The sequence below is a fragment of the Mus musculus genome, chromosome 1 (genome assembly GCF_000001635.26).
Source record: "Mus musculus strain C57BL/6J chromosome 1, GRCm38.p6 C57BL/6J".
Taxonomy (NCBI): Eukaryota; Metazoa; Chordata; class Mammalia; order Rodentia; family Muridae; genus Mus; species Mus musculus.
Genome location: NC_000067.6, coordinates 160,018,092 through 160,033,659, shown reverse-complemented (window position 1 = coordinate 160,033,659; position 15,568 = coordinate 160,018,092). Strand labels below are relative to the sequence as shown.

Sequence of the window (15,568 nt, the reverse complement as noted above, 5' to 3'; positions counted from 1 at the left end):
CTTTTTAGCTAAGAGTAACCATGATCTTGAATTTAGTAGAATATGAAGTTGGTATAAAGTTGAGATTATTAAAGGTTTCTAAAACATTTGAAGATAGCACAGCATCCTGATGAGACATTTCTCCTCCTTCCTTTCTCTAATCTTGATCAATCATGTTCACCTACATCTTCATTTATAGGCCTTATGGGACCAGGAATGGTTGTATACTCAAGTAAGAGTCTTCTCAAGAGGTTTACACCTATTACCCAGATCTCAAATCATCAGTCACCACCTCTCTAGCCAGGAAGATTACTCCTGGTCGACCAGAAGGTCCTCCAGTAGGGTATCTGATTACTTTGGGACCAATTTAAGCTTGGTGGTCTCAAGGAGAAAAACACTGATTTTTTTCTTTTACAATATTGCCCTGCCTAAATACAAGCTGGAAGACAAAAGACATTGGCCAGACAACTGGTTCCTAAACTCTATGACGTGTTATCTTCCAACCCAAACTGATCTGTTAGAAGAAGTGAGAAGAAATCCTTCATTTCCATGAAGTTATATCAGGATCCTGTGCTGATGGACTTATGCTTGAGTTGAAGTGTCTATAGTTTCTATGGCCTCTAGCCCTATTGACCCTAACATTTTATCTGATTTCTACCTTTAACTCATGCATACCTCACTAGCAGCTTAAACTTCAGAATCTTAGACCTTCTCCATTTCTGGCACAATACCCCACTGAATTATCTTCAATGGCACCTTCTATGAATCTTATATCAACAGATAGCTTTGCCTGTCTTGGCTCCTTTTCTGTTGTGTGTGAAGTATAACCCTGTTCTTTCATGGCCATTGGACTACCTACCCACTAATCCTGTTTTAAATGGGGCTGAGGTTATGAAACAAACTGGTGCTTGGTCTTAATCAAAGGGAACCATGTAGCCATAGGAAATATCAGCTGAAGGCAAAAAAAGTCATTAGAGCATGTGTTCTCTTCTTAGTAATGGGAACAGCCAAGTGTAAGGAAAGACTTGGCAACTTCTCATAGATTGTTTTATATATCCAACAATGAGATCCTTGAGTTGACTTGGGAGGATATTATTGTGCTACTAGCTCATTGTTGGATGATGAAAGGTGTAAAGAAAGATGTGTTAAAAGAATCTATAAAAGAAGCTCATGTGCTAGTAGCTAGTGCCCAAAGCCATAGTATTCATGATCCAAGGAAGATGTGGTCACTAACATAGATATTTGTTGGATTCACAAAGATTCCACCCTTAGGACTAGAGTGGCTTATCTTATAGCTGTGTTTCTGAAGGAATGGGGAGCTGTCTAATCAAACTTATCTCATGATAAAGAAAAGGAAGTAACCCAAGAAAAGGAAAGAAAAATCCTGTGGCATGTAATTGCTTACCAGATGCTTTCTAAAGACATTACCATTCTACTCAGAATAGAGGGAGGGAAGAGCCTTATTGGCTATGCATTTTATGGTACAGGTAGCCATAGACATCTGAGAAAAGTAGCAGAAATTGAGGAGAGATCCAAAAACCCCACTCTCATCATGAAAGATGAGGCCTTTGATAACTAGAACAACTGAAGCCAGGTGAAGGAGGGGGAAAAACCCAAAAAATTGTGTAGACTAGAAAAAGAGATAGATGTAGCTCTTGGAGGTGCTGATTTGACAACCACAATAGGGGAACCCAATATCCCCCAAAGATTACTCAGGGAGAACAACAATGCCTTCACTGGGTTTAGTGTGAATACTGCCCAAGGGAAGGGTATAACACTAGCTGCTTTCTCTGGTCCCAGCAAAGGTCAGTGGAGCAACAACCAGCTCTGAGCCCAACACAAGCACAGTCCTGGAGAGAGAAAGATCAGCACTGAGGAGATTCTGGCATCGCATAGCAGAGCCCCAGGAGCCTTTGGCTTGGCAACAGGGAAGCAGAATTTTTTTCTGGGTCCTGGAGATGCCTTTTGTAACCTGGTCAGATTTGTTGGCTCTTTCTCTAGTGTGGAATGCATAGGTGTAGATGGACAGCCCAAAGTTAACAAATTTACCCATCCCCTTAGTTTTGAAATTGAGCTCACCGCCACTACTCATTCCTTTCTGTGTGTGACAAAATGACCTATGCTTTGCTTGGAAGAGATGTTTTTAGAAAACTGAGTCCCACCATCCTTCTTCAAAGGATACATAGGTCTTCAAAAAGCTAAGACAAGAGAGAATAATTTGTCAGCTATCTTTGGTGGGTGTGGATGCCTTCATAAGGTGTGAATGAAGAAGAATGAAGTCCAATGACATATATGTGTAAAAACATTAAATCCATTATTTTTGTATGCTTACTAAAATTTAATTATAAAAAGTGGAGCAAAAAGGAATTTTGGCACCCAGAGTCATTAGGAAACATCCAAAGGAAACTCCAGACTATAAAAAATGTTTGACTAAACTGTCAGGAGACTCAATTGTTCTTGATTCAGATGTTTCTCAGACTTCCACATTACCACAGCACCTGCACTGGGTTTAAAATTTACCCCCTTTGAGATAATGTATGGCAGGTCATTTGTCACTAATGACCTCTTAATGGATGAAGCCAGCTGGGTCCGAAGATGCATAATTAGTTGGAACCAAGTACAAAAAGCAATATAGGAATGTGGGGGCTAGCTACTCCTAGAAGGTACATGTCAGCACCTCTTCCTAAATAACTAGATGATCAGGACTTAGGATTTTGTGCCTGAAAATGCCTCCCCAGAACTCCTCTTAGACTTTGAATCCATCTAAGAGTGTCAGCCCAATGGCCCTACTTGATTTCAGCCTCCTTCCTACATACTGGGTCAAAACATAGCTCAAACTAGTGTTCACTGTGGATGAGTGAAGAGATTATTAAGTGGAGGCTCGACTGTATCCGATGCCATGCAGATCCGGGGTGATCATGGCATCTAAACATTCATTGCTGAGAGGAAGTCCTCCATCTCCTCTGTCTGCCCAGCCTTTGGTAAAGCTTCTAATTAATGTTTAGTTATTCAACTATCCACTGGCATGTTTGATCCTGGGGTGTCTATATCTTTGTGGTCACTGTCTTTGTCAGGGTTTCTATTCCTGAACAAGCATCATGACCAAGAAGCAAGTTGGGGAGGAAAGGGTTTATTCAACTTACACTTCCACACTGCTGCTCATGACCACATAAAATCAGGACTGGAAGTCAAGCAGGTCAGGAAGCAGGAGTTGATGTAGAGGCAATGGAGGGATGTTACTTACTGGCTTTCTTCCCTTGCTTGGCTTGCTCAGCTTGTTTCCTTATCGAACCCAAGACTACCAGCCCAGGCATGGAACCACCCACAAGGGGCACTTCTTTCTTTATCACTAATTAAGAAAATACTTTACAGGTGGATCTCATGGAGGCATTCCCTCAAGGGAGGCTCCTTTCTCTGTGATAACTCCAGCTTGTGTCAAATTGACACACAAAACCAGCCAGTACAATCACTCATTAATCTTATTACATTATGAGGAGAATTTCTGTTTTGTGTTTTTAACTCCCTACTAAGTATAAGCTTCCTACTACATAAGTGACACAATTTTAGGAAAAATGCATTATTAATTGCTAGGACCCAGGGGGAATAGGTATCACTTGTCCTGTGACAAGATCGAAGAAGATAATTGGGTTAATCCTATCAGAAGTCAGGTACATTGTGGGACCTATAGAGTTGCTTTATATAGTACTAAGCCACTCTAAAAAAAAATCTTAGTCCATAAGCTAGCTATCTGGGCCCAGATGACTGGAGAAACCATCACTGATCTCTCCAAGTTACTAGATGCTCTAGATTTGTGCTTGATAACCCTCTGGCTTTCAACTTTCTTTATTTTCACAGGGAATACACTTTGTTCTTTTTAATATGGCTTGCTACACTGAGATAAACCACTTGCTACAAATGGAAGTAGGCAAATGGCTATATACTTTTGGACAAGGCAACCCTATAGACATATCTGCGTGTCAGGTTTTCCCTACTCTCTTTATTTTGGTTCCTTACTTTCTTGGTTTCATTGATAATTATACTGTTGATAATGTTTTTTTTTTGTTTGTTTCAGATTAGCATTTTTGTAATATCTGGCTCTTCTAGGCTATAGTAGTTCCGAGTTAAATGAATGGTTACACAATGCTTCCAACCTGAGTTCTGGAGAAAGTGGGCTCATATAAGTCCCTAGAAAAGTCAATGAGTTTTTCTGTTTTTTTTTTTTTCAAGTGTTTCCAAAAAATCATATTGTCAATGTCTCTAATAGTAAAAAACAAAACATATAGGTTTTTACCCATGATCTCTTGAAATTAACAGGCTTAAAATATCATACGGGACAACGAGACACAATTCAGGTCCTGAATACCTGGCAAAGTTCACTTCCCTGATATAAGTAAGCTGTTTTTACCAGATGTGTCCACAGGCAATCAGGTCCAGGAGCTGGTAGCTTCTTCCAATGCTTGCCAAGAGACTTTCCCACAAGATTCATAGTCACACAGGACCTGATTCAACCACTGAATGATTCCCCAGGGGTAGTGAGTCTTCTGTCATTTTTCTGTGACCCAAATATAAACAGGCTCAATCCAATGAGAGACGTGGTGCTGAGAACAAAGATCAGATGAATCGTGTGCAAGAATCCTAGTCTGTGTGTGGCAAGCTCCACTGTGCCTATGCAGAGATGGCGTCCTGACTATTAGACACTGTGTCTGACACCTCAGAGTGCCAATCAGAGAGCCATTATCCCTGCTTGTCCTTCTGGTGCTCAAACACAAGTTCCTGTAAAACTTTATTTGGTTGGTGCTGCTGTGCTTTTCCTGATTTTTCTCTTGCATTGTGAGAAAAAAAAATAAAGCCATAGTCTGGTTGGTAACACTTTGTGTCACATTTCAGTTGATGTATATATTCTGAATATCATTTGTTCTTAGCCTAACTTCTGAACAACAGAACTTATGAGTCTTGCCAGTAGGTAAACTTAATTTAAGGTGGTGCAAATGCCATGCTACCGCACATTGGGGTTTTTTAAACAGTTGTATTTCCATATAATTTGTTTCCTGTATATTTTATTTTATACAATAAAAAATTCTTTCCAGTCATTACTAGTTCACCGAAGAGCTTATGCATATAAAAGAGTAGGGCCTTGACCTGAAGAATATTAACTAGGTTACAATGGAATTGGCTACATAATTCTTAGAGGTCAAACAAGGAGAAAGTGTAAGGTCTCTTGTTCAAAGAGTCTCAGGCACCAGCAGAACATTAAAACAAGCACAGAGCCCTGCTGGACCTGGAGCCTTGTGTGACCCAACAGAGAGCATACTGGAAAACTGGTCCTGCTTCGTAGAATTTCCAGAAGGGCAAAGGGTCTGGGCTCAGTGGCTGTACTGTATTCAGATTGTGATGAAGAACTACCCTGGTGAATGCCCATGCTGTCCCTGCTGGGCACAGATGCTTCAACTTGTCCCTGTGTCATGCTGACAGCAAATGCTGGCCACCTCCCTTGAAGCCGTTTCCACAGGCACATGCAGTAGACTCCACACAGCTGCCCCCAGTGCCAGAATGAGCTCTGTGCATCTCCTGATTTTTTTTTTTTGATCCACTAGTTTTGAATCTACACTTATGGGTTGTGTACTTTTGATTGGTGAAGTCTGGTTCATAGCCAGGCTGCCAGCTTCGGGGGATGGGAGAGTGCTGGCCAAACATGCTTCTATCGTTGCTAGCTTACACGGATGGAAATCTGTTCTGCCTCACCAGGGGAGGGAGTCCCTATGAAAGATACCTAGCTGCTAAGTATCCTAGGTGCATGAGAAATATCCCTGATGGATCCCACTATCTGAGGGACCCCTTGCACACTTTTGAAGAGTATGTGTCTCCCTTTAGGTAGTAGAGACATTTGAGAGAACACACCTTCTGTATGTGTGAAAGTATTTTCAATTTCTAGGACATTTGGATGATTTTAAAAAACACTGAGAATAGTTAGGAAAAAACTAAATTAAGAAAACTTGCAACCTGTCAGAGCAGGACACTGAAACTTGATTTCTTTTTTATCTCCCAAATCTCTATTCAGAACACCAGGCACAGCCTACACTGTCACAAACTGACAAGGTCTAATTACTACAGCTGTTTTCTTGAAGCAAAGGATGTCAAGTTAATTTTCATGTCAGCAGTCTTGGTCAGCCAAAGGGAGCAAGACTGGTTCTAGAAATGAGCAGTTCTGCTCCGTAGGGCTCTGTGGATCAGGGGTCTGGGTCTCTATACTCGGCTGGTGGCTTCAGGTTCTCTTGCACTTCAAACTGAAAAGCAAGGCAGCCAGCATGACATTTGCTTCTCTCTCCAACAGTGGGGGATGAGCAGTTCTTTAGAATGGAGTGCAGGGACCAAGCTGCCTGCAGGGGACTGGGCAGAGTGCAAGCTACCTTCTAAAAGTGGATGTGGAGAGGCCAGCGCTCACTGTCGGGGGCAGGAGGAGGGGGCTCAGTCACCCAACAGCTCCTCAAAAGCTGGAAACACAGGGAGGCTATCTGAAGAAGTCAGCAGAACACATGTTGTCCTCTGTAGAGGTCCCACTGGCATCTTCTCAATAGGGCTGACTATTGGAATTTTGAAATATTGCCTGTGGAATGTCTTAAGAAGGAAACTACCATGTATCAGGCCCCTGAGGAGGTCCACTCTTTGCCTCACTGTCTCTTTTCCCCCACAGGAACACTCAAGAGAGGCATACTAATTCTCATCTTGTAGATTAGAGAGTGCAATTTCCAGGTCTCACTTTCTCAGCATATAATGTGACAGGAGAGGAGCTGACCACTATCTTTTGCTTGACCTCTCTTAAAAGGCTGGAAATAGTTATTCTTTTCCCGTGTTCTTTTCTGGGGAGAGAAAAATAACAGTTATCCTCACCTGCCAAATAAAACCCTCTTCACCAACATAAAAGCCCACAAGAACCGTGACATATTATTATTATTTTTTTTTAAAAAATCTTGGGAGTAATTTTAGACTTTTAGAACAGCTGCACGGGGAAGTACAAGAATCCCCTGCACCCTTCCCGACCATTCACAGCACAGAGGTTTTGTTTTTTAATGTAATGCCTCATAATTTTAGTTACCTCTATTACAGTCATAATTTCAGTGAAGCAAATTACATATAAAACTCAATTTTACTCATAGTCACATGATTAGGAAACAGTGACACCAGGACTCAAACTTGAAGGTTTCTGTCTTCAAATCCAGCACTGTTCTTTTGGTTACTGAGACAGAATGTACAGGTGTATTAGGAAATACACATACACCTTCCAGGGCAAGAACTCCCTGTGCCACTTTCAGCAAATATTTATTTAGTTTCAGAAACCAATGATCTATACTATTTGTTGATTTTATTTTTTCAGATGTAAAACTCTGTGCTTGAGATAAAAAATAAAATCTGAGTGCTGGAATGGAAAGAACTCATGAGACCCGGAAGAACATTCTAGAGTCATCTCACTGATTTGGCCAACATTGTGGGACCTCGTTGGGCATCAAATGACTTATTTGGAAAGTGAGCAGGTGGGATTAGCCGAACTCAAAAACTTCTGCCAGTTCTTTGATTCCTGGCCCAAAGCTATGTGTCAGCGATGGCACAGAACAAATGCCAGATGGTATCCCTACCCTCTAGGATCATGAAACAAAACTTTCAAACCCATGAAGCAACAGGGGATGGCAGAGTGGTAAATTGTCTACCGTGGGCTGTGGGCAATCTGCAGGCAAGTGCCTACTTGAACTTCTACATACTTGCCAGTTTTAAGGATACAGACATATGTCATAAATTCTTTCATTAATGATTGCACAAATTAGTTGAAAAAACAGGACATAGGGGATTGGAACGATGTCTAGGACAAGGCATGAGATAATCAAGGACCAGACTGTGTGATCGGCTTCCTGTGGGTGTGGCTGTGGGTGTGGCGCATGGTAGCAGCTTCTGGACATGGTCAGGGCACGTCTGTGACTCCAGCAGTCTGGAGGGAGAGAGCAGGAGAAGCAGGCGCTCAAGGTCAGTGTGGATTGTTTGAGACTCTTTTCCAAAACAAATGAAAACAAACAAACAAACAAACAACAAAGAAACAAAGAAACAAAAATTTAACATCTAATACAATTAACTTTGCTGGTTTGTTGTTGTTTGTTTTTTCTTTCACACTAGCACACTAGGTGGTATTTTTTTCTAAGATTGAGCTATAGCCCCAGGCTTTATATTTAAAAATCAGAATTAGTGGGGCTGGAGAGATGGTTCAGAGAGGACTGGTTGCTCTTTCTTTCAGAGGATTCAAGTTCAGTCAGTTGTCAGAGACCACAACATAACCGTGTAGTCCCTGGGGATGGCAACACCCTCTTCTGGACTCTTCGGGCATCGAGATGCACGTGATGCATTGATAGACTCACAAGCCAAACATCCACACGCATAAAAATAGATACACATTTAAAAGATCAGAACCAGGGCACAAAATTCACAAAGAAGAAATGATGAACTGTATAAGAAAAGACTGGATCATTATTGCAGGTTTTCGCTTTTGTTTCAAGCTCCAGTGAGGCTCGGTGCTGGAGGTACGCCAGGCATTTCACCTCAGTGTTTTGTATTATCTAATAGCCCTCTTGCCAACCCTTGTTATTTGAGTCTATTGTTAGTGTGATTTTTATGGATGAAGATGCTGAGGCGTGGAGACCTCAAGTCAAGAGAGTGGGCCAATGGCAAGGCTCACTCCTGCTTCTTACTCTCTGACAGGAGCTTTTAAACTCTGCCCTGGGGTGCCCTTTACTTACATGCACAAGAGGTCCCTGCTCGGGGAAGGTGGTCCCTAGGTGCTGCTGCTTGGTTCAGTGAAACTGTGTTCTTGCACCTGTGGCCAACTGGCTGACTCCCTACCCCATGGGTTCCACTGGGGCTTAAACCACATCTGGGGTCTTACCAAAACCACAGCTCTAGGGTGATTCTCACAATATTAGGCCAGTGCTTCACTGATTGCATCAAAAGCTAGGGGTCTCCAGTGGAGAACATTCCAGCTGTGTTTTTTGCCTGATGACACACACACATAGATATACGCGCGCGCGTGCACAAACACACACACACACACACACACACACACACACACACACACAAGCAGCCGCTCCATGGTGCTTACTGATATCTCCCAGCAAAGGAAACTGTACTGAATTCAGTAGAGTGTTTGCTGTCCTGGGCCCCATCTGCAGCCCTGAGCTTTATTTCCGGAAGGAAGCAAAACCACAGAGAGCAAAAGAGATGTTGATTTTCGAGTTACTTCTTTGTGGCAGCCATTGTCTTGACTTCGGTGCATTTGAAAAAATTAGCAAATTAGGGCAAAGACACTAACCAGGGGCCCATCCAGCACTAAGCTGTTTGGATCTGCAACCACTCCTGTGCTCTGGGAGATTTCTAAAGCCCTAGACAATTGATTATTAGTCAGAATAAGGGTTTGAGATAACTAGATATTTGGCTTTTAAAAAAATCAAAACATAATTATAAACAGTCAGAATGAGAATTGACTTTGGAGTTCATGTGGTTATTTCATCATTTTATAGAAGAAACATTAAAAGCCCAGAGAAATAATGTGACCCTGTGAAAAGACATGTACCTACTTCGTGGCAAGCATAAGACATGAAACTGAGAAGAAAATATTTGAAGTCGTAGTTTTAACTCAGCTGCTGGAAATTTCCACAAGGCCTCAAATACGTGCTTATTTTATTGTTGTTGTTGTGTATTAATTGCACAGAATAGTGAGCTTCATCATGACACTTCACATATGCTGTACTGGCTAGTTTTTATGTTAGCCTGACACAGGCAGGAGTCATTGGTACCTTCAGCTGAGGAAATACCTTCACCAAACTGGCAGCTGGGAAATGCCTGCTGTACATTTTGAGTGATGATTGATGTAGGTAGTGGGTCAGCTCATCTTGGGTGGGACCACCTCTAAGTCAGTGGTCCTGGGTGCTATAAGAAAGGCTGAGCAAGCCATGGGGAGCAAGTCAGTAAGCAGCACTCCTCCATGGCCTCTGTAACAGCTCCTGCCTCCAGGTTCCTACCCTGTCTGAGTTCCTGTCCTGACTTTCCTCAGCAATTGAGTGTGACCTGAGAGTTGTAAGCTGAGTAAATCCATTCAGATGAAGTGGTTATGGTATTTATCACAGCACTAGAAACACTATGATATGTGTATAACATATTTTGATTATACTCATCCCTAAATTCTCCCTTTTCCTATCCTGATGGCTTCCTTCCCCCAAAATTCTACATCCATTCTTGTCTCCTTCTTAAACCAAGGTTTAACATGATAGAAAACATGCTCTGAGTCTGCCTTATTTCACCTGACACAATGAACTCCAGTTCTGTTCATTTTCTTGCAAGCAACAAGAGTTAATTCCCCTTTACCACTAAATAGTACTCCTCTGTACAGGTATCCAGCGTTTTCTTTATCTATTCATCTGTTGATGGGCACATAAAGCTAATTTGATAACTTGGTTATTGTGAACAACGTTTCCATAATTAGGGCTGTGTGAGTGTCTCTGTAAATAAAAAAAGAGCATTCTTTTTACGAGAACAATGAATAGTTTCACTCTTTTCTTTTGCTTATTTTCTCCTGGGTTTCCTGGGAAAATCGTGGTCCCCAAGTAATACCTTCTGTGGATGCCGTGTGTGGAATGATGACTATTTCCATGGCATAAGATGATCTATGGTGTTGTAGATCTCTGCCTGAGTTGGCAATACTGCCTTTGTGTTTTATGAGAAAATTTCCTTTCTCACACTGTGGATAAGGGAAGCTATTTCTTAGGCTTCATAAAATGAAGAACTGGCTCACATACCATCTGAAGATCCCAGGTTTTCTGACAATGTCAAAGGCTTTATTCTTCCAGGATGTTGGTTATTTTTCTAGGCCATCAAGTTGCTCATGATGAACAATTGAATTCCTTTCTCTCTGATCTTCATGCCTCCCACTCATCCCCAAGATCTGTGTAATCTGGATGTCCTTTTTCATATGAATTGAAGAACCTACAAGGAGTGAGGAATTGATGAGAGAGGCCTATTTAGTGACCTATAACCAATACCATCCTTGGATATTTTATTGAAAAATAATTAGATGAACCTAATGAACTTACAGAATAGAGACTGAATGTTATGGGACTTTGGGGCCATATACCACCCCACTGTTGTAATGGTTTTCCATCATCTTCACAGGCAGTGTATGGTATATTCATGCTACCCCACTATATCTCCCTTGAAAACAATCCAGGTCTTATGAATTACTCTTATTTCATCTTGTTATTTGGGCCCGTGGCAGAGCTGTATTCCTGCACAAACTGGTTACTGCTTGTTGGCTTCATCAGTTTCTTAGGGTCCAGCTCAACTGTTTCCTATTTCTGGAAGTATTTCCTTAGAGCTTTAGGTAACCAAACCATTCTCTTTGCCATTGTGTGTCTTGGACAATAACTCTAATATAGCTAAATATTCTTGTTTACCCCTTGTTACATTGAGGACTGGATCATGTTGCATCTGGCTGGCTGTCCCAGAGCCTTCTGCGGGTCCTGGAAGTGGAGCAGATACTCATAAGGTGAACTTTGTCATCAGGATGCAGATGCTTTAGATCTGCCATCAGGGTCTTCAGTTATGGGCTCATAGGAGGGTCAGGCTCTTTCTCTATGCCATTTGGAAGGAATTAGTCACAGACTTCAGAAGAAGATCACACACACACACACACACACACACCCCTCTGGATACATATAGTACCTTTGATTCTAACCTAAAAGTTTTGTCAGCAAGACATCAGCACTTTGGACACTGTGCTTTTGTGCCTATAGACATTCATATCAACTTGCAGTTGCAAAAGAAAACTTGATTTAAAAAATGACTTCCAGTTTCCTTTAATACTGCTTCAAAAAAGTAAAATACTTATTGAAGTGTAATCATCCTGTGTGGATTCCAAATTACCTTTTTATGCAGCTATCCCTTTCTATCTATATGATTTTATGCACTGACAACACATTTGTCAGTCCACAAGTATTTACTGAGATCCCTGCAGGGTGTCTAACATAACATTTTTCATGCATACCATACTTTCCCTAAGTATTCTCCTGGTGTTATAACTCTGCTTCTAATGCAGTTCAGAAAGAAGAATTATTTCACACGAAAGTGTTTTGAAGTTTATAACCCAGAGATTGGTGACTTTGATGAGGGAAGGGCCAGCTATAATTTTTATGCCTACCACATGCTGGGCATTATACCCTGAAATTGATGGGCATCAATCTCATTTGCTTCTTACATATCCTGCAGGCGCATGCTCTTATAACACACTTTAAAGATGAATTTTTCTACTGATTTTAAAGCTTTTGTATCTGTATAGATATGGGTATGGGTATGTGCATGTGTGTACAGGGCCCATGGAGACCAGAGGCACCAGCTCCCCTGAAATTGGAGTTAAACTGGTTGTGAACCTCCTAACATGGGTGCTGGAACTTGAGCTAGGGCCAGTCTACAAGAACAGTATGTACTTTTATTTGCCGGAATATCTCTCCAGTCCCTGATACTATACCTTATACTCAAGGAAAGAGATTCAGAGCTTACGGTATCCTATGGCCTCAGAGGGTCAGGCCAGGGCTTGAACTCAGGCCCATACAGCTAAAGCTTACACTCTTCACTACGTACTTTTTTTTTTTTCGAGACAGGGTTTCTCTGTGTAGCTCTGGCTGTCCTGAAACTCACTTTGTAGACCAGGCTGGCCTCGAACTCAGAAATCCGCCTGCCTCTGCCTCCCAAGTGCTGGGACTAAAGGCGTGCGCCACCAACCGCCTGGCCACTATGTACTATTTTAAACCACTCAAGTGCTAATAAAAGCAAACATCTGGATTCATTACAATTGAAGGTATGTTATCAATTTATCAAGGCTGAGATTTTGTAAAACTTAAATGTTCTATTTGTTGGCTCTGACATATCTCTGTCTCTATTTTTCTGTATTCATGAGGAATAGGACTCACACTGAGACCTTTCCTAGGCAGCTGGAGATGATGTGACGATTTCCCATTCTCCTTCCTTCCATTAGTCAGAAAGAACAACCCACAGGACTGAATCCAGTCTCAAAAGCTATGCACAGACCTTCATGATTTTGGCCACATGCTCATTCTTCATTCTCTTGCTTTGTGGAGTTCTTTATGTTTTATGAGTTTGGTGTGGCTCTTTGTCTCTCCGTCTCAGCATCTGTCTTTATTTCTCCAAGGTCCTAGAGAAAAGCAAACAATGGCTTTTATGTAATATCTGGGGTATGTGGTGGTCATCCATTTAATTGTTCATTCATTCATCAATCAGCTTTGAGTTCTTCCAAATGTCTAAAGGATGTGTAAAAATGCACACTGCCTACCCCAGGAGTCTATTAGGCTTATATGCACACAGATGACTGAAATGAGATATTTATTCTACATTAGTCCTTCAAAGGAATCCAAGAAACTTTAGGAAAGTAAAAATTTAATTAAATGGGAAGAATGGTGAGAAGGAAAAGGGACAAAGAAACAAATAGATGGAGAAATGTGAGGCCGGAGTTCAGCCATGTCAGCAGCATTTGCAGATCGCTTCATATGTATCATTTGAAGTGTTGGCAGTGCAATGGTGGAAAACAGTCACACTCCTCAAAGCGCTCATGGATATGAAGACAGGGAAGACATACAAGCAATCAAGGGGTGGGCACCAAAACCAAAATTTAACATCATAGCCACAGAAGCAAGGTGAAGGCTCTTAGTGTTGGTCCTTTGGGGAGGGACAGACTGAGAATTCCCAGAGGAGATGGGTTTAGAGTGGTGAAAAGTTGCTTATAGGTTATTTGTGAGGCAGAGCCAACCAGCAGAGAAGTACAAACCAGCAGGATACATTAAAGAAGTTCGAGGGTCCAGAACGGAGAGAGGGAGGTGTGTGTGTGTATGGGCAGCAGTGAAGGGTGACTTAGGTTGGTGTGCAAGGCTGTGGAACAGGGATAACATTTGAATATATTTTCATCGAAGACATAAATAGAAGTAAAGGCTAACAATTGAAAATTTAACATTGTTTTCATGTATGTTACTAAGAAGTGTTCCTAAAGTATTTTTAATCACGTATATGAAAAGAAATACAAATGATAAATAAATGAATGTAATTTACACTTTGTTGTGTTGGGATAATTATGCAGGTATGAGAGTGACACAGAAAGAACTCATACATCATTGACCTGTTTTCTTCTGTCAGTTATATCTTACATAACTAACTGGGACAAAGGCATTTCTACAGCCAAGATAACATTGCTATCTGCACTGGAATCTTTATGTCAGCCTTTCGCATGCAGATGCACCTTTTCTTTCATGTGACGCCTTAATTTTGAAAAATCCAACTCTATTTTGCATGGTACTTTTTGGTGTCCAGTTTAAGTGCAAGGCTATGGAACAAGAACTGCAGCCTGAGATGGCTCCGTCTATTGGTTTCTTTGTTCCTCTTCTTTCTCACCATCCCTCCTGTTTAATTATTTTCGTTGCTTAGTCCTAGATCACATTTTCCCTTCCCATTTTGTCCAAAAATTTATAGGTTTATGTTTTTTTATTTAAGCCTGGAGTACATTTGAGTTGGTTTTTAAACTAAGAGTGATAAGTGGGGTGAGGTTTTGTTTGTTTGCTTATGTATGTCCAGTTGCTCCTGGGCCGTTTGTAGAAGTTCTTTTTCTTTTTCTTTCTTTTTATTGGTTATTTTATTTATTTACATTTCAAATGTTATCCCCTTTCCCTTTTTCACCTCCACAAACCCCCATCCCATTCCCCATCCCCCTGCTTCTATGAGGGTGCTCTCCTACTTCCCCACCCTAGCATCCCCCTATGCTGGGGCATTGAGCCTCCATAGGACCAAGGGCCTCCCCTCCCACTGATGCCAGATAAGGCCATCCTCTACATACTCAGCTCTCCCCCTCCCCCTCCCCCTCCATCTCCCCTCCCCCTCCCCTCCTCCTCCCCCTCCTATTCCCTCTCTGTCTCCATCAGTTCTCACTAACTTAGTAGTTGTATATTAGGATGAATTGGATTGGGTCTTTCTGCTTTATTATTTTATTTCAAAAGCAGTTTTACGTATTGAATTTTCTTTGCCTTTCTCTTTTAGTTTTTGGGTAATTTAGTTAGCTTTTAAAATGTTGCTGAGATTTTTGACAGTATTTGTGCAAAATCTATGTATTTGGGAGAAGTTGATGTTTTGTTTTTTTGTTTGTTTGTTTTTTTCTTGCTGAGTGCTTTAAACCATGTATGTAGTATATCTATTTATTTAGATTTTTTTCCATTACTTTAATCAGTATTTAAGCTTTAGGGCACAAATCCTATACATATTTTGTTTCATTGACATCTGATTACAGCTAAGTGATTTGGGGGCTGGTATAAATGGTGTGCTATTTTGAATCAAGGTATCCATGAGTTCATTGCTAGGAAATGTAACGAAGTTGATCATGAGTCCTGTGGCATTTGTAAACACTTGTTAGTTCTGGATGCTTTTGTTTATTAGTTTTTATAGTTTCCATGGAATAGTCTATGTAGGCAAAGATTTAATTAACACATGGAGACAGTTTTATTTTTAA

The 15,568-nt window shown here is 41.2% G+C and overlaps 1 protein-coding gene and 1 long non-coding RNA gene across 11 annotated transcripts in view; one reads left to right on the top strand and one right to left on the bottom strand.

The window, feature by feature from the left end:
• Window positions 1-7,764: 7,764 nt before the first annotated feature.
• Window positions 7,765-8,844, bottom strand: Gm31667. The gene is made up of 2 exons (XR_373649.2): window positions 8,757-8,844; window positions 7,765-7,957 (listed from the first exon to the last, which is right to left on the bottom strand). It is a non-coding gene; the product is annotated as a predicted gene, 31667 (long non-coding RNA).
• Window positions 7,897-15,568, top strand: part of Gm31493 (predicted gene, 31493) — a 49,799-nt gene continuing 42,127 nt past the window's right edge. For all 10 annotated transcript variants that reach the window (XR_003948748.1, XR_003948745.1, XR_003948742.1 and 7 more), the window contains exon 1: window positions 7,897-7,992. Coding sequence is in view for 1 of the 10 variants with exons in the window: in XM_011238891.2 (XP_011237193.1) it covers window positions 7,908-7,992 (85 nt within the window). In the remaining 9 variants the exon portion in view is untranslated. The remainder of the gene's footprint in view (window positions 7,993-15,568) is intronic.